This window comes from Tachyglossus aculeatus, chromosome 2, assembly GCF_015852505.1.
Source record: "Tachyglossus aculeatus isolate mTacAcu1 chromosome 2, mTacAcu1.pri, whole genome shotgun sequence".
In the NCBI taxonomy this organism is placed as follows: domain Eukaryota; kingdom Metazoa; phylum Chordata; class Mammalia; order Monotremata; family Tachyglossidae; genus Tachyglossus; species Tachyglossus aculeatus.
Window position 1 is genome coordinate 41395819 of NC_052067.1, and position 26859 is coordinate 41422677.

Consider the following 26859-nt stretch of genomic DNA (forward strand, 5'->3'; position numbering starts at 1 on the left):
ACGCCCAGGCCCCTGCCACTAGGCCACGTGGTTGCTCTGAATTATTTATTTTTGGTGGTTTCATTCTGGTATTTCTGAACTATTTATGGCCTTGTTCTTCCTCCTACTCTGCCTATTTCTACATGATTTGGGGCGGTCTGTCTCCCCTATCAGACTGTAAGCCCCTTGAGGGCAAGGAGGCTATATTCAGGCTGTCCTACTCTCCCAAGCACGTTGAAGAGAGCTGAGTATAGACACTCAGTGAATGCCACTGATGGATCGGCTGTGTGGTCGATTGTGGTTGAGAGGGATTGTTCTGGATATCCTTCTGGAAAGACCTGAAGCCCCAGAGAGATGAAGTGGTGGACCCCAAGATGTGGGTCCAGGCTTTCTGGCTGCCGGTGGTGATTTTTTCATCCCCAGCCCATCGATTGCCAAGAGAAGCCAGGCTCAAGGCCTGTTGTGAGGAGGCTTCTTTCAGTCAGTAAATCAATCGTCTTCACTGAGCACTTGCTGGGTGCAGAGCACTGTACTAAGCGCTTGGGAGAGTCCAATACAACAATATAACGAACACATTCCCTGCCTGCAACGAGCTTACAGTCTAGAGGGGAAGACAGACATCAATATAAATAAATATATTTCTGTCGTCGGATCACTTCATCTATTAATTCAAGGGAGCTCAGCACAGAACTGGAGTTTCACCATCAGCTTAACATGAAGGCTTGAAGTGCCAAGAGGCTCGCTCATGAAATGGAAGACCTTCCGTGGGTGGCCTAGCCTCTTAAAGAGGAGGCCACGACACTGGTCTTCAGGCCCACATGCCGTTGAGGGACTTTTAACAGCTTTCACTTCCCTTGGTTCATTCATTCATTCATTTAGCCATATTTATTGAGCGCTTACTGTGTGCAGAGCACTGTACTAAGTGCTTGGGAGTGCAAGTTGGCAACATATAGAGACGATCCCTACCCAACAACAGGCTCACGGTGCTTCATGACTGCTCCGTGACTCAGGAAAAACCCTCACTCCAATCCGTCTGTCTGCTCAGGCTGCTGGCCTGTCCAATCCATTGGTCTGGAAAAGGTAACTTTGGGGGAACAAACAGAACCAGGATCTTGTACCAAGCTAAATGCAGTCTGTGTCCATAGAAGCCCTCCTCAGGGTGCTGCTGGTTCCATTTTTCGTAGCTGAAAACATGTGCTGCAAGGAAGACATTCTTCACTTGCTGTCGGTCTTCAACAGAGGCTTGGCAAAACCCAGTTCTTGAGGAAACCCCTTAACTTGTCTTACACCAGAAGGAGAGACTGGAATGTGGGGAGGGAAAAAGAGAGGTAGAGCAAGAAAGACAGACAGAAAAAGAGACAAAGACACACAGAGAAAGAGACAGAGACAAAGACACACAGAGAAAGAGACAGAGAGACAAAGACACAAAGAGAAAGTGACAAAGAGGCAGAGACAGAGAGAAAGACACAAAGCAAAAGATAAAGACTGAGCAAGAGAGTCAAAGACTGAGTGAGGGGAAGGCAAAGCCATAGAAAGAGAAGGACAAAGACAAATACAGAGAGGTGAAGTCTGAGAAAGATAATAATAATAATAATAATGGCATTTATTAAGCGCTTTCTATGTGCAAAGCACTGTTCTAAGCGAGAAAGAGAAAAGACACAGAGAAAGAGAGAAAGATAAAACCAAGGACAGAGTCAGAGAGAGAGACAAGGACATAGAGAAAGGGAGATATGAGTTCAGGGGCTGGGGGAAAATGATGGAGGGATAGAGATAGGGAGAAAAAGAGAGGCAGGGAGGAAGAAGACAAAGAAGAGGCTGAGGAATTGGGCCTTGCAGGGATGATTTCCTTGCCTCAATCATTAAACTGGAAAAGGGTTTAGCAGGGATGAGCACCCGTTTAGAGGTTATGTCCACAGTGCTCTCCCTGGAGATGAATTACAATAATAATAATTATGGTATTTGTTAAGCTTTTACTATGTGCCAAGCACTGGGGTAGATACAAGATCAGCAGGTCCCATATGGGTCTCACGGTCACAATAGGCAGGAGCACTGGTGTCGAATCCCCATTTTGCAAATGAGGGAACTGAGGCACAGAGAAATGAAATGACTTGCCAAGGTCACACGGCAGACAAGATGATGATGATGATGATGGCATTTGTTAAGCGCTTACTATGTGCAAAGCACTGTTCTAAGCGCTGGGGGGATACAGTGTGATCAAGGCGCCCCACGTGGGGCTCACAGTCTTAATCCCCATTTTATAGATGAGGGAACTGAGGCTCAGAGAAGTTAAGTGACTCCGCCCAAGGTCACACAGCAGACATGTGGCAGAGCAGGGATGAAGAGCAGGGGTTAGAACCCCGGGCCCTTCTGATTCTCAGGTCCGTGCTCTATCCACTAGACCATGCTGTTTCTCCAGTTCAGGTGATTTTCCCTCTCCCGCCTCACAAAAGCACAGCGAGCGTAGACAGTTGTGTTAATCCAGTGCCTCTTGGTTTTACAGAAGCATTAGTTATCGATATTGGAGGACAAGATGCTTCACCAGAACCCTGGAGACCTCAGAATTAGCCGTTTGTATCCAAACCACTGCCCAGACACTTCCAAGCAGGGCCATGTTTGCGGGCTCCTTTGCCCTGTGGTTGCCTGCTTCTTTCCTGTTTTCAAACCCTGCCCCATGTTTGTTCATTATCCATTTGCCAGCTGGCGAGTCTTCTCTGTACAGAGCCATTTCCTGCTGACTTGAAAGGGTCAGAGTTTGGTGCTGTTTCACCTTGATTTCCTTCATAAGTATTTGGTTCGATTTCACCTTGATTTCCTTCAAAAGTGTTTAGTTCGATTTCACCTCGATTTCCTTCATAAACCAATGCTCCCAGTTTATGCTTGCCGAGAATTAGGACTTTAACTGATCACCTCAAATTCACGTTCTGCATCTTCAACTTTAAAGAGGACGTTACTGCTCCACGGATCGATTTTAAGATCTTTGAGGGCAGGGAAGTAGTGTGGCTTAACGGATAGATTATGGGCCTGGGAATCAGAGGGACCTGGATTCTAATCCCGGCTCTGCCACGTGTCTGCTGTGTGACCTTGGGCTAGTCACTTCTCTGGCCTCAGTTACCTCATCTGTAAGATGGGAATTAGACTGTCAGCCCTTGTGGGACAGGGACTGTATCCAACCTGAATGACTTGCATCTACCCCAGTGCTTAGGACAGTGCATGGCACATTCATTCATTAAATCGTACTTATTGAGCATCTACTGTGTGCAGAGCACTGTATTAAGTGCTTGGAAAGTACAATTCAGCAAGAAATAGAGACAATCCCTGCTCACAACAGGCTCACATAGTAAGTGCTTAACAAGTACCATAATAATAATAATAATAAATTTGATGCTTACTGTGTGCAGACTGTGTCCTACCTGATTAGCTTGTATCTACCCAGTGCTTAGTACAGTGCCTGGCACATTGGAAGCACTTAACAAATACCATTTTAAAACAAAACAAAAACACTGTACTAAACCCTGAGAGATATACTGTATATATGTATATATGTTTGTACATATTTATTACTCTATTTATTTATTTATTTTACTTGTACATATCTATTCTATTTATTTTATTTTGTTAGTATGTTTGGTTTTGTTCTCTGTCTCCCCCTTTTAGACTGTGAGCCCACTGTTGGGCAGGGACTGTCTCTATATGTTGCCAATTTGTACTTGCCAAGCGCTTGGTACAGTGCTCTGCACACAGTAAGCGCTCAATAAATACGATTGATGATGATGATGATGATGATATACAGGTAGGAATTGGACACGGTCCCTATCCTCAGGTGGTGCGCTAAAGCTGATCCTAAAGATTTCTGCGGAATTTAAAAGCGTTCACTGACGGAGTTCAATGCTAGAAAGCAGAGCTAAATCAGATCAGCATCTTCTAGATACCGGATGCTTTTCCCGACGATATCCCGGTGTCTGACGACTGTCGGATAAGTCAACAGTTTGCACTTTCTCCCTCCACCCCGTGGCAGGACAAGACTCAGTGTGGGAACCTCCTACTGACCTTCCTCCTGGATGCAAAGCGCATTGTATCTGCTGCTTGGAAGGGGATTCCTCTCGATCTGCACACTTCCATGGGCCGGGCTCTGCTTCTCGCTACCCTCCGGCCTGCATATCGTGCTCCTACAGTGGATAAAGGGGACAGTGGCTCATCCCAGGCCCAGAGGGAGCCCTGAAGACCTGGCCCACCCTCTCTAACCGCAATCCCCCACCCTCACACGCACCCCAACCCCAAAGACAGTCTGCCCTGCCTCGGGGGCTCCCGCAGTGAAGATCCCCTTCTACCCAATGAGCTCTCCCCGTCCCCCCTCCGCCGACCCCCTATCTTTACCTCCCTGTTTCTAAATAAAGAGCTCCCAAAGTCAGCATCAATTTGTAACAATAATTATAATTATTCTTCTTCTTTTTCAAACGCCGTCGAGGTGTTTCCGACCCATAACGACTCCATGGACACACCTTTTTGAGAACATCCCATCATCTGTCATAAAGTCATTCTGGTTTTCTTGGTAAAGATACCGAAGTGGTTTACCATTGCCTTCTTCCGTGTGTAAAAACCTGAGATTCTGCCGTTGTCTTTGATCAATGTTTTGATCACTTAATCGTCCGCCTTTGACTGTTTCCCATTCTGCTGCTGCCCAGCACAGGTAAATTGACTTTGTCTGATGCCTCGGCTTAGACCATTCCATTATGGGTAGCCCTACGTGGCATAGCTCTAAGCTTCATCAAGCGTATGCAAACTCTCCAGCCACGATAATTATATTACTACTAATAATGGAATTTGTTAAGCAGTTACTTTGTACCAAGCACTGGTGTAGATGCAAGATAATCAGGTCAGACACAGTCCCTGTTCCACATGGGGCTCACAGTCTAAGTAATAATAATAATAAATAAAATAATATTTGTTAAGCGCTTACTATGTGCCAAGCACTGTATTAAGCCCTGGCATAGATACAAGGCAATCGGATCCTACATGGGGCTCACAGTCTTAGTAGGAGGGAGAACAGGTATTGAACCCCCTCCTTCCTCACTCCCTCCTCCCCCTCCCCATCCCCCCCGCCTTACCTCCTTCCCCTCCCCACAGCACCTGTATATATGTTTGTACGTAGTTATTACTCTATTTTATTTGTACATACTTATTCTATTTATTTTATTTTGTTAATATTTTTGTTTTGTTGTCTGTCTCCCCCTTCTAGACTGTGAACCCGCTGTTGGGTAGGGACCGTCTCTATATGTTGTCAACTTGTACTTCCCAAGCGCTTAGTACAGTGCTCTGCACACAGTAAGCGCTCAATAAATATGATTGAATGAATCGAATGAATGAATGAATCCTCATTTTGCAGGTGAGGGAACTGAGGCATAGAGAAATTAAATGACTTGCCAGAGGTCACACAGCAGGGACGTGGCAGTGGTGTGATTAGAACCTGGGTCCTCTGACTCCCACGCACATGGTCTTTCCACCGAATCCCCATTTAACAGATGAGGAAACTGAGGCACAGAAAAGTTAAGTCACTCAAGCTTTATAGGGTGCTCCCTCACCTCTGTTATTGCAGGATTTGGGGAACAACGCTTCTATATTTCATTCATTCATTCAATCGTATTTATTGAGTGCTTACTGTGTGCAGAGCACTGTACTAAGCACTTGGGAAGTACAAGTTGGCAACATATATTTGCCCCAACCCCATCCTTTGTAAGTCTGTCAAATTTAATCATGTCCCATCTCAGTCAGCTTCTTTCTAGACTGATGAGTCCAAACTCTTTCAGTGTCATCTCACCCAGAAGTTTTTCCTCCTCTTGGTCATCTCAGATGTTCTTCTCTGAGTCTTCTCTAACTCCACACTGTCCTTCTTGGGATTCAGCGACTTGGGCTGCATGATTTATATAATTGTGCTGAATAAAATAATCAATTGTGCTATTTGAATAATTTCATTCAACTGTATTTATTGAGCGCTTACTGTGTGCAGAGCACTGTACTAAGCGCTTGGGAAGTACAAGTTGGCACCATATAGAGACGGTCCCTACCCAACAGCGGGCTCACAGTCTAGAAGTATTGGGTAATCAATCATTGGTATTCACTGAGTCCTTACTTTGTGCAGACCGCTATACTAAGTACTTGGGAGAGTAGAAGGAGTATGACCTATTGGAAAAAGAACGGTCTTGAAAGTCAGAGGACCTGAGTTCTAATCGCAGCTCTGCCACATACTTACTGTTTGACCTTGGGTGAGTCCCTTAACTTCTCTGTGGCTCTATTTCCTTACTGCAAAACGGGAATTCAATACCTGCTCTCTCTCCTATTTGGATTGTGAACCCCACTGTGGGACATGGGCTGTTTCCGACCTGGTTAACTTGTACCAACCCCAACGTTTCGAACAGTGCTTGACATGTAATAAGTGCTTAAAGATACTTCACTCTGCTCCCCAGATCATTTTTCTACAAAAACATTCGGTCCATGTTTCCCCACTCCTCAAGAGCCTCCAGTGGTTGCCCATCCACCTTCGGATCAAACAGAAACTCCTCACCATTGGCTTTAAAGCACTCAATCACCTTGTCCCCACCAACCTCACCTAGTACAAATCAGCCCACATACTCCATTCTTCTAACTCCAACATAGTCACTGTACCTCAGTCTCTTTATCTCGCCCCCAACCTCCGACCCACACCCTGCCTCTGGCCTGAAACGCCCTCCCTCTTCATATCCAACAGACAACTACTCTCCCCTCCTTCAAAGTCTTATCGAAGGCACATCTCCTCCAAGACGCCTTCCTCTACTAAGCCGTCTTTTCCTTTTCTCCCACTCCCTTCTGCGTCACCCTGATTTCCTCCCTTCATTCATTCATTCATTCAATCGAATTTATTGAGCACTTACTGTGTGAAGAGCACTGTACTAAGCGCTTGGGAAGTACAAGTTGGCAACATACAGAGACGGTCCCTACCCGACAGTGGGCTCACAGTCTAGAAGGGGGAGACAGACAACAAAACAAAACATATTAACAAAATAAAATAAATAGAATAGTAAATATGTACAAGTAAAAGAAATAGAGTAATAAAACTGTACAAACATATATGCAGGTGCTGTGGGGAGGGGAAGGAGGTAGGGCGGGGGGGATGGGGAGGGGGAGAGGAAGGAGGGGGCTCAGTCTGGGAAGGCCTAAAGGAGGAGGTGAGCTCTCAGTCTCATCCCCACAGCATCATCATCATCATCAATCATATTTATTGAGCACTTACTGTGTGCAGAGCACTGTACTAAGCGCTTGGGAAGTACAAATTGGCAACATATAGAGACAGTCCCTACCCAACAGTGGGCTCACAGCACTTATGTCCGTATCTGTAATTTATTCATATTAATGTCTGTCTCCCCCTCTAGAATGTAAGCTCATTGTAGGAAGGGAATGTGTCTGTTATATTGTTTTATCGCACTCTCCCAAGAGCTCAGTAAAGTGCTCTGCACACAGCAAGCACTCAATAAATATGATTGATCGATTAATCCACCCCATCACAGGGGCAGCCCAGCCCTCCCCAAGTTATCATCTGGCAGCCCGCCCCAGAATCCAGTCTGGCTCTCCAAAACCAGCAGAGTGGGAGGGGGAATCCACTCCAGGAAGATGGGAAGGAGGGAATCGGAAGAAGGGCCTTGACCATTTTCCCAGGACTTTGGCCTTTTCGGCAGCTGGGGCATGCTGGGCTGATGACATGAAGGGAGATTTAACAGGGACTACAGGAGCTCTTTTCTGAGTCGCGTCTGATAGTTCAAGACCCATCAACAACAAATGTGGCCTCGTGGACTGTGTCCAACCTGATTAGCTTGTATTTACCCCAGCGCTTAGTACAGTACCTAGCACATAGTAAGCACTTAACCAACACCATTAAAAAAGCATGGGAGAAGTGAAAGGCAAAATGGGTGAGGGTGGAGGGGCTCAGTTGGGATATTTTCCCCTAAATCCTGTCCGTGCAACAGATGACAAGTCTTTCTCAGGTACAGGGGATCACAGCCGCGGTTGTTTCCATTGAAATGGAGGCCTAGGTTGTCTTGGCTGAGTCTAGACATAAGTCATCTGGCTACCTGTCTTGGGCTGTGCAGATTCTCTGAGGAAATTACTAGCCTTCACCAAGGGGCTACAAGGCAGAGAAATGGTGGGTGTTTCATGGGAGAAAAGGGAAAATATTTTATTCTCCCAAGTGCTTAGTACAGTGCTCTTCATACAGTAAGTACTCAATAAGAACCATTAATTGATTGATTCACTAGCTCCTTGCAATTGTGACCATCTTGGGTGAAGGGAAAAAAGAAAAAGAGTCCCCATTCAAAATGTCTCTGGGGAGCTGAGGATAAAGGGAGCATTTCAGCCCCCACTGGGGAAGTTTGCAGGTGTGAAAGTTACTCTCCTCGTCTTCTGAAAATGGAGATTGTATTCTGAACTCAAATCGCATCCTGCCCATAACAGAACAAATGACTTTTGGGTGGATTTATCTGAGGAGAATGGGAAAGTATGTCTATCCCCTTCATTTTATCCCTTCATTTTATCCCCAAGCATATCTTGATGTGTTTTTAATCCACGGATCAACATCATCATCAATCGTATTTACTGAGCGCTTACTATGTGCAGAGCACTGTACTAAGCGCTTGGGAAGTACAAATTGGCAACATATAGAGACAGTCCCTACCCAACAGTGGGCTCACAGTCTAAAAGGGGGAGACAGAGAACAAAACCAAACATACTAACAAAATAAAATAAACAGAATAGATATGTACAAATAAATTAAATAAATAAATAGAGTAAAAAAAAATGGATGCATCCAAAATGTTAAATCAGTGAATGAAATCTAGTGTTTCACCTTCTCCTGCCTGTTGTACCAAATGGTGGCTGTTGACTCTAGGACCAGGACTTTGCTACTGGCTTGCAGAAGTCTAGCATCAGTGTTTTTTTAAACCTTCTATTTGGGAAATTTATGTCCTGCACGCCAAAGGTGTCAAGGTCAAAGGTGAAAGATTAAGTTTCATTTCAAGGGTGTGTGACATTCAACATATCGTGAATAGAATGTACAGGCTGTCGGAAGGTATGTGTCTCCATCTCTCTAGTGATTTTAAAAGACGTGGAGAAGTGACCAGATTCTTATTTATTTCATCTGATCTGATTGAATTGGATCAATCCCAGCATTTAGCACAGTGTTTGGTTCCTAGTAATCAGATGCCACCATTATCATCCCATCTAGACTGTAAACTTGTTGTGGCAGGGAATGTTTCTGTTAATTGTTGTATTGTACCCTCCCAAGTGTTTAATACAGTGCTCTGCACACAATAAGGGCTCAATAAGTAAGACTGAATTATTAAAGTATCATTTCATGAATGGGCTGAGTAGGAAGATGTCTTAAATGGGGCTCTACTCATTTAAGCACATCTTAACTCCAAACCAGCTCTAGAGTTTGGCAAGGTCAAAGCTTCCTCTACCTGTTATTATGCCTGTCAACTCCATTAGATTTTATTCTCCCAAGTGCTTAGTACTGTGCTCTTCACACAATAAGTACTCAATAAGTACCATTGATTGATTGATTCACTAGCTCCTTGCAATTGTGACCATCTTGGGTGAAGGGAAAAAAGAAAGGAAAAGAGATATTCCCAGCTCAGATTAATTGCATTAAGAGCAAGTAGAACCTACTGTATGTTGGGAAAAATCCTGCAACCCAAATAATAACAATAATAATGATGATAGTGGTAATTGTTAAGCACTTACTATGTGCGCTGGGGTGGCTACAATCAAATCAGGTCAGACACAGTCACTGTCCCACATGGGACACACAGTCTGAATCTTTATTTTACAGATAAGGTAACTGAGGCAAGAGAAGTGAAGTGACTTGCCCAAGGTCACGCAGCAGACAAGAGGCGGAGCCAGGATTAGAATTCAGGTCCTCTGACTCTTAGGCCTCTGCTCTTTCCACTTGGTCAAGGTGCTAAATATCCTTTTACTCTACTATTTCCCCATCCATAATTTATTTTAATGTCTGTCTCCCCCTGTAGACTTTAATTTCTTGTGGGCAGGGACCATGTCAGTTGTACTGAACTTTTCCAAACGTTTTGTATAATGTTCTGCATGCAGAAGTGTTCGATAGACATCATTGATTGATTTAGTTCCTTGTGTGCAGGTAACATACCTACCAACTCGGTTACGGTGCGCTCTCCGAAGCACTTAGTACAGGGTTATGCACACAATAAGCGCTTAATAAATACCATTGATACCTTGTCTGATCTTTGATGTTGCCATGTTCCATTATTCCAGGCATGTTTCCCAGATTTACATTCCACACCCACCGCTTGCTGAGTAGAGAAGGAGCATGGCTTAGTGGAAAGAGCACGGGCTTGGGAGTCGGAGGATGTGGGTTCTAATCCCGGCTCTGCTACTTGTCTTCTGTGTGACCTTGGGCAAGCCACTTAACTTCTCTGGGCCTCAGTTACCTCATCTGTAAAATGGGGATTAAGACTGTGGGCCCCACGTGGGACCACCTGATTACCTTGTATCTACCCCAGTGCTTAGAACAATGCTTGCCACGTCGTAAGCGCTTAAAAAATATCATCTTTTTTTTTTAATGAAGTCTTGCCAAACTGGCATGCTTCTGGCCACATTACGGCCAGAAGGCCCTGCTGAGAGCTCACCTCCTCCAGGAGGCCTTCCCAGACTGAGCCCCTTCCTTCCTCTCCCCCTCGTCCCCCTCTCCATCCCCCCATCTTACCTCCTTCCCTTCCCCACAGCACCTGTATATATGTATATATGTTTGTACATATTTATTACTCTATTTATTTATTTATTTATTTTACTTGTACATATCTATTCTATTTATTTTATTTTGTTAGTATGTTTGGTTTTGTTCTCTGTCTCCCCCTTTTAGACTGTGAGCCCACTGTTGGGGAGGGACTGTCTCTATATGTTGCCAATTTGTACTTCCCAAGCACTTAGTACAGTGCTCTGCACATAGTAAGCGCTCAATAAATACGATTGATGATGATTACGGGCCTTCAGAGTCGTTTCAATTGTGGACCTTTATCTTTTGGAAGCATCTCAACCGGGCTTTTGGGGCCACTTGGCAATATGTTGCACCCCTGGCCACCTACTTGCTTGTTGCACTTCCCAGTGGGAAAATGACTGTCAAGAATGGTAGAATGCAAGCGGACCTGTGCAAAGCACTAGCACTACAATCAATAGCCCAGTACAGTCTCTCGGTGCTAAGGTTGCAGGGCTGAGCCTCGTCCGTCGCTCCCGACGAGAGACCTCACCATCGTCATGAAAGCAGCATGTCCTAGTGGATTGAGCACGGGCCTGGGAATCAGAAGTACCTGTGTTCTACACCCAGCTCCGCTACATGTCTTCTGTGTGACCTTGGGGAAGTCACTTCACATCTCTGTGCCTCCGTTACCTCATCTGTAAAATGGGGATTAAGATTGTGAGCCCCATGTGGGACAGGGACTGTGTCCGACCTGATTACCTTACATCTACCCCAGTGCTTGGAACAGAAAAGCAGTGTGGCCTTGTGGATAGACTACAGGCCTGAAGTTAGAAGGGCCTGGGTTCTAATGCCGGCTTTGCCACTTGTTCACTCTGTGACCTTGGGCAAATCAGTTCACATCTCTCTGCCTCAGTTCCCTCATCTGTAAAATGCCCTGTGTGGGTCAGGGACTGTGTTCAACCCGATTACCTTGTATAATAATGTTGGCATTTGTTAAGCGCTTCCTAAGTGCCAAGCTCTGTTCTAAGTGCTGGGGGAGATGCAAGGTGATCAGGTTGTCCCACGTGAGGCTCACAGTCCTAATCCCCATTTTACAGATGAGGTAACTGAGGCTCAGGGAAGTTAAGTGACTTGCCCAAGGTCACAAAGCAGATATGTGGTGGAACCAGGATTAGAACCCATGACCTCTGACTCCCAAACCTGTGCTCTTTCCATTGAGTCACGCCTACTTCAGTCTATACTTCATGCTGTGCAGAAACGCTCTGGGCATGTTACTCCCCTCCTCAAAAATCTGCAGTGGCTACCAATCAATCTGCGCATCAGGCAGAAACTCCTCACCCTGGGCTTCAAGGCTGTCCATCACCTCGCCCCCTCCTTCCTCACCCCCCTTCTCTCCTACAGCCCAGCCTGCAACCTCCGCTCCTCTGCCACCGCTAACCTCCTCACCGTACCTCGTTTTCACCTGTCCCACCATCGACCCCCGGCCCCCGTCCTCCCCCTGGCCTGGAATGCCCTCCCTCTGCACATCCACCAAGCTAGCTCTCTTCCTCCCTTCAAAGACCTACTGAGAGCTCACCTCCTCCAGGAAGCCTTCCCAGACTGAGCCCCCGCATTCCTCTCCCACTCCCCATCCCTTCCGCCCTACCTCCTTCCCCTCCCCACGGCACCTGTATATATTCATTCATTCAATCATATTTATTGAGCCCTTACTGTGTGCAGAACACTATACTAAGCGCTTGGGAAGTACAAGTTGGCAACATATAGAAACAGTCCCTACCCAACAGCGGGCTCACAGTCTAGAACGGGGAGACAGAGAACAAAACAAAACATATTAACAAAATAAAATAGAATAAATATGTACAAATAAAATAAATAAATAAATAGAGTAATAAATACGTATATGTATGTACAAACATACATAAATGTTTGTACAGATTTATTACTCTATTTATTTGTCTTGTACATATTTACTATTCTATTTATTTTGTTAATGATCTGCATCTAGCTTTACTTCTATTTATTCTGATGACTTGACACCTGTCCAAATGTTTTATTTTGTTGTCCGTCTCCCCCTTCTAGACTGTGAGCCCACTGTTGGGTAGGGACCGTCTCTATATGGTGCCAATTTGTACTTCCCAAGCTCTTAGTACAGTGCTTTGCACACAGTAAGCGCTCAATAAATACAAATGAATGAATGAATGAAAGAAAATCTACCCCAGCACTTAGACCAGTTCCTGGCACATAGTAAGTGCTTAACAAATATTATTAGTATTATTATGGCTATCAGTACTTGGCACATAGTAAGCACTTAACAAATACCACAATTATTATTATTATTATCATTCCAGTCACGTGGCTGATTGACTTATGGCTGCGGGGACTCATATCTAAATGTGGGGCTTAGATTTTAGAGAAGCAGCGTGGCTTAGTGGAAAAAGCCTGGGCTTTGGAGTCAGAGGGCATGGGTTCAAATCCCGGCTCCGCCCCTTGTCAGCTGTGTGACTTTGGGCAAGTCACTTCACTTCTCTGGGCCTCAGTTCCCTCATCTGTAAAAAATGAGGATTAAGACTGTGAGCCCCCCGTGGGACAACCAGATCACCTTGTAAACTCCCCAGCACTTAGAACAGTGCTTTGTACATAGTAAGCGCTTAATAAATGCCATCATTATTATTATTATTATTATTAGGTTGATATCGTGGAGGTGGGAGGCAGGGAAAGGGCTGCCCAGTGACTTGCCTGGAAACCACCTGGTTTGCTTGACCAGTAAGCTTTTCACTAATAACACTATTCTTATCATTAGTAGTAGTAGTTATAATACCCGCTGACTATATTCATTCATTCAGTCGTACTTATTAAGCACTTACTGTGTGCAGAGTACTGTACTACGCACTTGGGAAGTACAAGTCGGCAACATATAGAGATGGTCCCTACCCAACAACAGGCTTATATGTTAAGCACCATGCTAAAAGCTGGAGTAGATTCAACATAAATACATATAGATCGGACACAGTCTGTCCTACTCGTCTGCTCCTAGAGAAGCAGCGTGGCTCAGTGGAAACAGCACAGGCTTTGGAGTCACAGGGCATGGGTTCAAATCCCACCTCTGCCAATTGTCAGCTGTGTGACTTTGGGCAAGTCACTTCGCTTCTCCGTGCCTCAGATACGTCATCTGTAAAATGAGGATTAAGACTGTGAGCCCCCCATGGGACAACCTGATCACCTTGTATCCCTCCAGTGCTTAGAACAGTGCTTTGCCCACAGTAAGCGCTTAATAAATGCCATTGTTATTATTATTATTATCATCATTATTATTATTATTACTCCTTACCCAATGGTGCCATCTGCCAGCCAGCCTCCGGAACACACGGAGAAGGCGCAGTGGAGTACGGCCCTCCTCAGCTCCTCCGTGGTGGCCAGGCGAGCCCCGAGACTGCCGCACAAGTCCCGGGCAGCGGGAAGGTCCAGTCCCCACGAACCATTCCTGGACTCCAGCATGAAGACCTTTCCTGTGGGGTTGGACACGCGCGTTGGTGAGGAGGAGGGTGGTCCCTCGACCATTACGGCCCACCAGGCCCAATCCCCCAAGGCTCAGGAACCGAGAACCAGGCCCTCCCGGAGAACTCCCTGACGGCCCCATCCTTCTCATCTCATGGGATCCTAAAGCTCCTGGCATTCCTTAGCCAACTCCACCCCTATCATCACTCCAATTTTCCCTAGGGGCAAACCCAGGGGAAACTGCGGACCTGGTATAATAACTATAACTGTGGTATTTGTTAAGCACTTACTATGTGCCAAGCCCCATTCTCAGCCCTAGGGTAGACATAAGGTAAGCAGGTTGGACGTAGTCCCTGTCCCACATGGGGCTGACAGTCTTCACCCCCATTTTATAATAATAATAATAATAATTATAGATTTGTTAAGCACTTACTATGTGCCAAGCACTGTTCTAAGTGCTGGGGTAGGTACAAAGTAATCAGGTTGTCCCCTGTGGGGCTCACAGTCTCATTCTCCACTTTACAGATGAGGCACCTGAGGCACAGAGAAGCTAAGTGCCTTGCCCAAGGCCACATAGCAGAAAAGTGACAGAGCCGGAATTAGAATCTACGTCTCCTGACTCCCAAACCCCTGCTCTTTCTGCTAGGCTATTTATAGATGAGGGAACTGAGGCACAGAGAAGTGAAGTGACTTGCCCATGGTCACACGACAGACATGTGGCTGAGCTGGGATTAGAACTTGTGCTCTTTTTACTAGGCCATGCTCCTTGGGTGTCTGGAATTAAAGACACCCATTTTCTTACCTGGTGATTTTAAAAATACAATGAAGCAGGCACTTATCCATTGTTAAGATTTTTTCTAAATACCCTCACTCAAGAAATCACTGGACTGTACGTTTCCTGAATATAGACACAATTATAAAACGTCTAGCTCTTCTTAGGTCAGTTCCACTTATAATAAGGTCTCTATACGTATTTTCTTCCGATTGCCTATATTTTCCCATTAATATGGCTGCATCTGACTTCAAAATTTAGTTTTTCATTGTTTTAATTCTGAATTTATTGATCTCCAGTAATGCGGTAAGACACATGGGGCATAAACCCATCTGAGAATTGGTACAAGGTCAGCAATATTTCTCTCCTTCTTCCTTCTGGACCTAGGCAAATCTGAGTCAAACAGGAATACACTGAAATGAAGAATCACCTGAAATGTCCGATCCTCAAGAAGGACTATGTGGTGTTCAATGAAGAGTACCCAATAGGGTCAGGACTTTCTTTTTTTAATCACCAGTGGAACCACATCCCCATCATCAGTTTAAGCCCCTCAAAGGCAGGAGTAAGCTTTGGCTATTTTTGTGTGTTCTCCAGCCCTTAGCACAGTGTGCTGCATAAATAGGCACCCAGTAGAGTACTCAATCAATACTGCCAAAGATGATGAATATTGTCATTTCCATTGCAGATGATGTTAATGATAAATTCGTTTTGAGCCAGAATTTCCAACTCCTTACAGAATCAAGCACTGTAAGCAACAGAGAGTGAGACGGCCCATGATATGGCCCAGAAGAAAACCCCCTTAAACTAACGTGTGGTGAATTCTAGCCTATAGGGACAGACCTTTCGCAGACACATACGCCTTGTATAGTTAATTGGGATTCGAGGCCACCTGGAGTCTGAATTGAACTGCTGATTTGGAAAGGAGGAAGTGGGCAGGAAGAGGGAGGGCAGGCCGGTAGGTGGGGAATAGACGTGCATGCTAAAAGCGGAGCCGAGAAATTCTAGCTGTTTAATTTTCGGGCATGTGGAGTGCATTTAGTGCATAGCTGCTTTTTCATTCGGTTCAGAAGGGTCCGTGTTTTTGTTCAAGCAATGAATGCAGTCTGGGATAGCTTTTCACCGCTGACCATGCCTCTCCCGGCCTTCCCTTACTGTCCAGCCTGGTTTTCTCTCCCCGTATTGCTCGGGCAAACCCATTTGACAGTGACAGAGCAACAGTGAGCTCTTAGGAGTGTGATGTTAAGAGGGCGGTTAATGGCTGCTTTCTTTCTGCTCCTTCCCCTTACAATCGAACAAGGTTAGGGCCCTAGGTGCTAGAATTATTCTTGGTTCCAGTTTTCCATTTCCTTTATGTAACTCCTTTCCTTCATAAGCTTTTCCCTTTCCTTTGGGTTCCTCTCAGTGCTTCCCCCTTCCACGTCGGCTCTAACTCATCTGGCTTACCTGTAAATTTATCATAAGTCATCATCAACGATATTTACTGAGCACTTACCGTGTGCAGAGCACCATACAAAAAGCTTGAGAAAGTACAAGAGAGTCCCTGCCCGCAACAAGCTTACGATCTAGAGGGACGGACATTTATTTAAAAGTCTGTCTCCCCCTCTAGACCGTTAGCTCCTTGAGGGCAGGGATCCTGTCATCATCTCCATCATCATCCGTGGTATTTATTGAGTGCATGCTATGGACACAGCACTGTACTAAGCGCTTGGGAGAGTACCATTCAACAGTGTCTACCAACTGCAGATTTGCCCAAATGCTTAGTAAGTAAGCACTCTAATTACCACTGATTAATTGATTGATTCACTAGTTCAGATTTCTGCTGAGGAAGCTTGGCAAGGAATAAACCCTCAGCCTTCACAGTATGCAAATACTTACAGATTACTGACAGACAGACAGAAGAAAGGAACCAAAATGTGGGACATGGGGGTAATGTGAATGACAGAAAGATTTCTGACGGATAGGAAGGTAGTTTAACCGGTGGATGGGATGGTAGTGTGATAGACAGCTGGTCCACCCTCCCCAGAGCAACACTCATCACATCGCACCTCACTGGGTGAGGCACAGGAGAAAAATGGACACAGCTGGGTATCCAAACAGCTGCTGGATGGTCAGATGAATTAGGAAAGCTGTAAACAGGGTGAACGGAAGAAAATATTCAAGCAGCAAAATCCCAGATGAGGTGGCATAGCCATAGGAAGCTGAGGGAGAGCACCTGAAGATAGACAGGCCTGGTGAGCAGCAATCAGGAAACTAGGTTTTCGTGGAGGGAAAAGATAGGTACTGGATTCTATATGACGTGCATACTTTTCAAAGCCTTATTAAAGGACATCTCCTCCAAGAGGCCTTCCCCGACTAAGCCCTCATTTCCTCTTCTCCCACTCCCTTCTGCATTTTTCTTGCACTTGGATTTGTACTCTTTGTTCACTTCCCCCTTTAGTCCCACAGAATGTTTGTACATATCCATAATTTATTTATATTAATGTCTGTCTCCCCCTTTAATCAATCAATCAATCAATTGTATTTATTGAGCGCTTACTGTGTGCAGAGCACTGTACTAAGCGCTTGGGAAGTACAAGCTGGCAACATATAGAGACAGTCCCAACCCAACAGTGGGCTCACAGTCTAGGTTGTGGGCAGGGAAGTTATTTACCAATTCAGTTATATTTGAATCTCCCAAGTTCTAAGTACAGTGCTCTGCACTCAGTAAATGCTCATAAATACAAATGATTGATTGATTGATTGATTGACTCTCACTCCCCATGACCAAGAGTGTATTCCCCAACAGCCTCTTTTCTCGCTGGGAAAAACTACCGGATTGAAAATTGAAAAGTAATCACATATTAGATCTTGTGACCTTTCCCAAATAAATCCTTGATGCACAGACATGCTTTTTTGCTTTTCAAAAACGATCAGCCTCACTGATAATCTATTCTGACATCCTATTTGTCAGAGTATCTTAAACTTGTGCAGATCGTTAACTGAACTAGACAAGCTACTTTGGCGAAGGGGAAGAAAGGCATCAGAGAACAGGAGTGTGGAGTCCAGACAACCTTTATCACTTTCATTGTGACGCATATTAAAACCATGTGACAAGTTCCCAGATGACAAAAAACAGCATCATTGCCTCATTTTGATTTACAGGGAATTATCTTGCTGGGGATCATATCCTGGAAATCCCTTCTCCAGGATGGAGTGCCAGGTAGAAATGTCGCTATATCCGTGCCCTCATCTGGGATTTTCCTTTGACCCTAACTGTTGAAGATAGACAGACAGACAGTTAGATAGATAGATGATATATTATAAACTACTTATTGTACAGACAGATGGATGGGTAGGTAGGGAGAGAGAGAGATTGAGGGAGAGATGGGTAGGTGGATAGATAGGAAGATATAGAGAGAAGTAGAAGCAGATTGAGATATAATTATAGGTATAGGTGGTTACAGGGATATAAATTGGTAGAATAGAGATGCTCAAAGCAGCATGCCCTAGTGGATAGAGCATGGGCCTGGGAATCAGAAGGACCTGGGTTCTAATCCCAGCTCTGCCACTTATCTGCTGTATGACCTTGGCAAGTCACTTCACTTAGCTGGGCCTCGGTTACCTCATCTGTCAAATGGGGATCAAGATTGTGAGTTCCACGTAGGACAGGGACTGTATCCAATCTGATTAGCTTGTATCTACCCCAAGTCTTAGAACAGTGCCTGGCACATAGTAAATGCTTAATAGATACCATTAAAAAAAAACCACCCAAAACGTCTGATGGACCGGTGCCTGTGGATGGACTTCTACTGAGTCCAGGAAGCTCAGTAATAATAATAATAATAATGGTATTTGTTAAGTGCTTACTATATGCCAGACACTGTTCTAAGCACTGGAGTAAAAGCAATCAGGTTGTCCCACGTGGGGCTCACAGTCTTAATCCCCATTTTACAGATGAGGTACATATTTTTGTAATTTTTATTTTTATTTTTGTAATATGTTTGTACATATTTATTACTCTATTTATTTATTTATTTTACTTGTACATATCTATCCTATTTTATTTTGTTAGTATGTTTGGTTTTGTTCTCTGTCTCCCCCTTTTAGACTGTGAGCCCACTGTTGGGTAGGGACTGTCTCTATATGTTGCCAACTTGTACTTCCCAAGCGCTTAGTACAGTGCTCTGCACATAGTAAGCGCTCAATAAATACGATTGATGCTGATGATGATGATGATGAGGTAACTGAGGCGCAGAGAAGTTACGTGACTTGTCCAAAGTCACACAGCTGACAAATGGCAGAGCCAGAATTAGAACCCACAACCTCTGACTCCCAAACCCGTGCTATTTCCACTAAACTACGCTGCCTCTCTACACTAGCAGCATCTTTGAGCAGGGGTGATGCTTTCTATAGCATCAATCAGTCAGTAGTATTTATTGAACACCTACTGAATGCAGAACTCTGAACCAAGGCTTTGGGAAACAATCAACTGCATTTATTAAGCACTTAATATATGCAGAGCACTGTACTAAGCGTTTGGGAAAGCACAGTATAACAGAGCTGGTAGGCACATTCCCTGCCCACGATGAACCTACAGTTATAGAGAGGGAGACAGACATTAATATAAATAAATAAATTATGAAGAGGTATATAAGTGCTGTGGGGGCGACAGTAAAATAGAGATAATATGGATGAACCCTGCCCAGAAGGGTCTTATAATCAAGCCTGGAAGATAGACGGTGGAATAATTTACAGATAAATAGGAATAGGAAGAAGTGGACATCTTTAATGCACAGCTATTTGTGAATATAATGTCCCTTTCCCACCTGCCCAAGAGAAAGTTACCTGATTGAAAAAATGTCCTGGCTAATACATTTCGTCACTTATTTGAAAGACTGAATAAGTAACATTCTTATGTCAATATCCATACCTATTCTTAGTTCTTTATCTTGGTACAGATAAATATCACCTGATCAAAGATTGTCTTTGTTCAATATTAGAAGATACACGACTTGCACTTCCCAAGCGCTTAATACAGTGCTCTGCATGCAGTAAGCGCTCAATAAATATGATTGAATGAATGAGTGTGCTTATATTCCACACTCGATCTATGTTTATTTAACCCCCTTCCCTCCTCCTTGTAGGCTATGCAGGCTGAATTCTGTAAAAATAAATACAATTAGCATTCCTTTCTTCTGACCAGCCCTGGACGTATGAGTAGAATTAGTCACAGATCTCTGGTATCGTCTCCTTGATCAAAAATGCTGTTGGGGTTATTTTTTCTGCTTCTTAGTGTCCATAGACTCCTGTCCAAATAAACCTCAAGGTAACTGAGACAGTGGGGTGTTTATACATAAAACGGGGCAGAAAAAGAGAATCTTTGTGCATGTGAGGTGAGAGTATTGTGTCTTTCAGACACATCCTCACCCAAGGTAGATTTCACTATCATTGGGCATCAAAGGACAGTCTTATCTTGTCTTATGCCGTCGAGTCGTTTCCGACCCATAGAGACATCACGGATGCATCTCTACCAGAACGCCCTGCTCTCCATCTGCAATCGTTCTGGTAGTGTATCTATAGTGTTTTCTCAGTAAAAAATCAGAAGTAGTTTACCATTGCCGCCTCTGAGCAGAAAACTCGAGTTTCCACACTTGACTTTCTCCCATGCCGCTGCTGCCCAGCACAGGGGAGTTTTGACTTGTAACAGATTGCTGTCCACTCACTAGCCACTGCCCAAGCTAGGAATGGGATGGTTATGCCTCTGCTTGACTCTCTCTCCCTTAGCCTAGATTGGTAGAGTACTGGAAACTCGCCAGGTGTGACCCTGAGAGGGGTCAAAGGACAGTAAACAATACCAATACTTAACCCCCATCCAAGGTCTTGCCAATTTCCTTCAACATCAGGAGGCTCAACATCATTATTTGAATGTTTGTAGGTGTTATTCAAGGATAAAGACTATCTTTCCGCACAGTGGTCCTGATTGATTTCAACAGTACATAGCAATGCAACCTCCCGAATTGGGGGTGGGGACAGGGGGGTCCTGCAGGATGGTATCCCCCTCTAGACATCAGCTCATTATGGGCAGGGAACGTGTCTGGCAACTCTGTTGCGATGTACTCTCCCAACCTCTTTGTACAGTGCTCTGCCCAAAGTGAGCACTCAATAAATACCATTGATTAAATGGTTGATTGATAGACTGCAAACTCACTGTGGGCAGGGAACGTGTCTACCAGCTCTGTTGGATTGTACTCTCCCGGGCGTTTTGTCCAGTTCTCTGCACGCAGTAAGCGCTCAATAAATACCATTGATTAATAGAGCTGGCAGCATTGGGGTGCCAGAAAAGGAGCCAGAGGAGAGAGCTCGGTGCAAGCTCAACAAATTAGAAAGACATTATTCCGAGTGATCTCTAGGCAGAGTGGGGTGGGAGGAGAGATCTGGGTGGCTGAAAGCAGACAGGACGGGGGGAAGTCGGGGGCCGGAGGGAGTTGGGTGGGGAGAGAGGGGTCACAAGGGGCATGAAGGGCCAGGGTCCTACCTGAGGTTGGTTGGATTTAGCATCAAGTGACAAGATCAGGAAGGGAAGCTATCAGTCATGTTTACTGAGCGCTTACTGTGTGTACAGCACTGTACTAAGCACTTGGGAGAAGTACAATATAAACAGAATTGGTACACATATTCCCTGCCCATAATGAGCTGAGCGTCTAAAGGGGGAGATAGATATGAATATAGATAAATACATTACAGATCTGTACACAAGTACTGTGGGGCTGAGGGAGGGGTGAATAAAAGAAGGAAATTTAAATTCAAGGGAGATGCAGAAGGGAGTGAGAGAAGAGGAAATGAGGACTTAGTCGGGGAAGGCCTCTTGGAGGAGATGGGCCTTCAATAAGGCTTTGAAGGTGGGGAGAGTGGTCATCTGTCGGATATGAAGTGGGAAGGCGTTTTAGTCCAGAGGCAGGACATGGGCGAGGGGTTGGTGGCGAAATAGAAAAGATTGAAGTACGGTGAGTAGGTTGGCATTAGAGGAGAGAAGGTGAGGGCTGGCTTGTAGTAGGAGAGCAGTGAGGTAAGTTAGGAGGGGGCAAAGTGATTGAGTACTTCAAAGCCGATGGTGAGGAGTTTCTGTTTGATGCGGAGATGGATGGGCAATCACTGGAGGTTCTTGAGGAGTGGGGAAGCAAGGACTGAACGTTTTCGTAGAAAAATTATCTGGGTAGCAGAGTGAAGTATGGGCTGGAGTGGAGAGAGACAGGAGGCTGGGAGGTCAGCAAGGAGCTGAGGCAGTAATCAAGGCAGAGGTGCGCCTCCCGAGAGCCTGTCTGCCCAGCTTGGGCAGGGAGGGGTAGGGGTGGGATGGGGGAAGAGAGGGCACAGAAGGGATTGGACCAGTCCAGCCCTGATGCCCAACCCTTACCCCAAACCCATAATCCTGTCCCTGTAACCTGAATCGCATGTGGCAGTGCTGAGCGTCTAGAAAGATGGGGACAGGGAACCTGTCTGCCAAGCACTTAGTACAGTGATCTGCACACAGTAAGTGCTCAGTAAATACCCCTGATTTAACCATTCTTTTGAGGAGCTCAATAAGTACCACTGATGAACTTATTGATCTGTTGGTCCTTGAGGTGTGGGATGGGGAAGGAGACTGAAGACAGTGCTTTGTCTCTAATCGGACTCTAGCCTGTAGGTTCATTATGGGCAGGGAATGGGTTTGCTAATTCTGTTGGATTGTTCTCTCCCAAGCACTTAGTACAGTGCTCTGCACACAGTAAGCACCCAATAAATACCACTGATCAATTCATAGATTGACCCATATCCCCAGGTGGGGAAAGTAGCAGATCGAACGGACATCCCCTGAATGATGGCATCCTTGCCCTCTGCCCCTCCCTCTCCCAAATAACAATAATAATAGTATTTGTTAAGCGCTTACTATATGCCAAGCATTGTTCTTAGAGCTGGGGTAAATACAAGGTTATCAGGTTGTCCCACATGGGGCTCACAGTCTTAATCCCCTTTTTCCAGATGAGGTAGCTGAGGCACAGAGGAGTTAAGCAGCTTGCCCAAGGTCACACAGCAGACAAGTGGTGGAGCAGGGATTAGAACCCAGAATTGGACTCCCAAGAGCTAAGTGCTCTTTCCACTAAGCCACACTGCCCACACATTCTAGTGTGACCATAGATACGTCCAGGCAACCTAGTTCATTCACTCAATTGTATTTATTGAGTGCTTGCTGTGTGCAAATCACTGCACTAGGCGCTTGGGAGAGTGCACTATAACAGACATTCATTCATTCAATCGTATTTATTGAGTGCTTACTGTGGGCAAAGCACTGCGCTAGGCGCTTGGGAGAGTGCACTATAACAACAGACATTTATTCATTCATTCAATCATATTTATTGAGTGCTTACTGTGTGCAGAGCACTGTACTAAGCACTTGGAAAGTACAATTAGGCAACAAATAGAGGCAATCCCTACACAACAGTCTTCTGTCTCGGTCCCATCTAATTCACCGGAACTGTACTCCCAAACTTGCAGAGCACATCTGAGAATAACACGACAAGAAACGGAGAAGGAAGCAATAAGTTGTCCTACCAACAAGGAGTTTACAGCCTAGAGATAAACTCACAGTCTAGAGACTAGTTCACAGTCTGGAGTCCGACGCGGTACACATCCCTGCATCCCGAGGCCGACCCGTTACACATCTGTGCATTCATTCATTCATTCATAGAAATTGTATTTATTGAACGCTCACTATGTGCAGAACACTTTACTAAGTGCTTGGAAAGTACAATTCAGCAACAAACAGAGACAATCCCCGCCCACAACGGGCTCACAGTCTCGAAGAATAATGGTATTTGTTAAGCACTTACTATGTGCGTGGCTCAGTGGAAAGAGCACGGGCTTTGGAGTCAGAGGTCATGGGTTCAAAGCCCAGCTCCGCCACTTGTCAGCTGTGTGACTTTGGGCAAGTCACTTAACTTCTCTGTGCCTCAGTTCCCTCATTTGTAAAATGGGGGTTAAGACTGTGAGCCCCACGTGGGACAATCTGATCACCTTGTAACCTCCCTAGTGCTTAGAACAGTGCTTGGCACATAGTAAGTGCTTAATAAATGCCATTATTATTATTATTATTATGTGCCAAACAGTGTTCTAAGCACTGGGGTAGATAGAAGGTAATGAGCTTGTCCCACTTTGGGCTCACAGTCCCAATCCTCACCCTACAGATGAGGCACAGAGAAGTTGCCCAAGATCTCACAGCCATTCCAGGGCCAACTCTGTACACTTCCTTGCATCCCCACGTTTGACCAGGTACACGTCACTGCAACCCAGGACTGACTCGGTATACACCCCTGCATCCTCACATTCAACCCAGTACACGTCTCTGCATCCCCACGTTTGACCCGATTCACATCCCTGCATCCCAGGACCGACTTAGTACGTGTCCCTGCATTCCCACATTCGACCTGGTTCACGTCCCTGCATCCCAGGACCAATTCAGTACACGTCCCTGCATCCCCAGAATGACTCGGTAAACGTCCCCGTATCCCAAGTCCAACTCAGTACGTGTCCAAGCAAACCAGTCCGACCCAGTCCACACCCGTGCAAACCAGTCCCACCGGTGGCACATGAGAAGCAGCATGGCTCGGTGGAAAGAGCCCGGGCTTGGGAGCCAGAGGTCTTGGGTTCTAATCCCAGCTCCGCCACTTGTCAGCTGTGTGACTCTGGGCAAGTCACTTCACTTCTCTGGGCCTCAGTTACCTCTCTGTAAAATGGGGATGAAGACTGTGAGCTCCATGTGGGACAACCTGCTCACCTTGTATCCCCCCCAGCACTTAGAACATAGTAAGCACTTAACAAATGCCATCATCACTATTACTATTATGATATCGATGGTATTCGTTAAGTGCTTCCTATGTGCCAAACACTGTTCTAAGTGCTGGAGTAGATGGAAGGTAATCAGGCTGGACCCAGTCCCTGTCCCATACGGGCTCACCTCCTCCAGGAGGCCATCCCAGACTGAGCCCCCTTTTTCCTCTCCTCCTCCCCATTCCCCCAGCCCTACCTCCTTCCCCTCCCCATAGCACCTGTATATATGTTTGTACAGATTTATTACTCTATCTGAATTGTACATATTTACTATTCTATTTATTTTGTTAATGATGTGCATCTAGCTTTACTTCTATTTATTCTGATGACTTGACACCTGTCCACATGTTTTGTTTTGTTGTCTGTCTCTCCCTTCTACACTGTGAGCCTGTTGTTGGGTAGGGACCATCTTTATATATTGCCAACTTGTACTTCCCGAGTGCTTAGTACAATGCTCTGCACACAATAAGCGCTCAATAAATACGATTGAATGAATGAATGAATACAGGGCTCACACCCCCAAGCAACAGGGCGGGCTTGGTACACGATCCGTGAATCCCGGGGCCAGTTAATGATGCCTATCTGTCTATAATTCTATTTATTTCTATTGATGCTCTTGATTCCTGTCTATTTCTTTGGTTTTGTGGTCTCCCCCCCCTCCACCCCAGACTGTGATCCCATTGTGGGCAGGGATGGTCTCTCTCTGTTGTCGAATTGTCCTCTCCCAAGCACTTAGGACAGTGCTCTGAACACAGTAAGCACTCAATAAATACTATTGAATGAATGAATATGGGGCTCACACCCCCAAGCAACCCGACGGGCTTGGTAATAATAATAATAATAATAATAATAATAATGGCATTTATTAAGCGCTTACTATGTGCAAAGCTCTGTGGTACACGATCCGTGAATCCCGGGGCCAGTTAATGATGCCTATCTGTCTATAATTCTATGTATTTCTATTGATGCTCTTGATGTCTGTCTACTTTTCTGGTTTTGGGGTCTCCCCCCCGCCACCCCAGACTGTGATCCCGTTGTGGGCAGCAGGGATGGTCTCTGTTGCCGAACTGTCCTCTCCCAAGCGCTTAGGACAGTGCTCTGCACGCAGTAAGCGCTCAATAAATAGGATCAAAGGAATGTACGACTAGACGCCCGCGCGGACACGTCCAGTACACTCACCGTCGGCCTGTCCCGAGGGCCGGGCCAGAAGGGAGACCAGCAGCGGCAGCAGTAGGCCCCGAGGGGAGCAGGACGCCTGGGTCCCCTGGCCCACTCCTGCCCCGCCCATGGCCCCAGGGGCAGGCAGGGCTGGGGGCCAGGACGGCTGCCCACGGGGGTCCGCTCCCCACCCACCCGACCTGGGGGTGGGGAAGGGGCTGGGGAGGGGGCTGGGGGGCTGATAATCCCCAGAGCCCCCCGGCAGCCAGGGAGAGACTGTCACCGCCCAGCCACAGCACACGGCTCAAGGCTCAGCTGGGGGGGGGGAGGGAGGAGTTAAAGGAGGAGGGGAAGAAACAGGAGGAGGAGGAGGAGGAGGAGGAAAAGGAGGAGGTATTGGAAGATGAGTTAAAAGAGCAGGAGGTGGAGGAGGAGAAGGGGGAAAGGAAGAGGAAAAAGAAAAGGAGGAGGAGGTATTCAAAGATGAGTTAAAGGAGGAGGTGGAGAAGCAGGAAGAGGAGGCGAAAAAAGAACAGGAAAAAGAAAAGGAGGAGGAAAAAAGGAGGAGGTATTCAGAGATGAGTTAAAAGAGGAGGAGGTGGAGGAGGAGGAAAAAGAAAAGGAGGAGGAGGAGGGAGGAGGAGGAAAAAGAAAAGGAGGGGGAGGAGGAGGTATTCAGAGATGAGTTAAAGGAGGAGAAAAAGAAAAGGAGGAGGAAAAAAAGGAGGAGGTATTCAGAGATGAGTTAAAAGAGGAGGAGGTGGAGGAGGAGGAAAAAGAAAAGGAGGAGGAGGGAGGAGGAGGAAAAAGAAAAGGAGGGGGAGGAGGAGGTATTCAGAGATGAGTTAAAGGAGGAGAAAAA

At 45.7% G+C, this 26859-nt stretch overlaps 1 protein-coding gene across 1 annotated transcript in view; it reads right to left on the reverse strand.

Annotated features, from left to right (window-relative positions):
- Positions 1-26157, reverse strand: part of SUSD5 (sushi domain containing 5) — a 40716-nt gene extending 14559 nt beyond the window's left edge. Inside the window, exons 1-3 of the mRNA XM_038769732.1 lie at positions 26019-26157; positions 14058-14235; positions 4027-4145 (exon numbers count right to left, since the gene is read on the reverse strand). Of these exons, the coding sequence (XP_038625660.1) occupies positions 4027-4145; positions 14058-14235; positions 26019-26127 (406 nt within the window). The 5' untranslated portion in view covers positions 26128-26157. The remainder of the gene's footprint in view (positions 1-4026; positions 4146-14057; positions 14236-26018) is intronic.
- Positions 26158-26859: the final 702 nt, after the last annotated feature.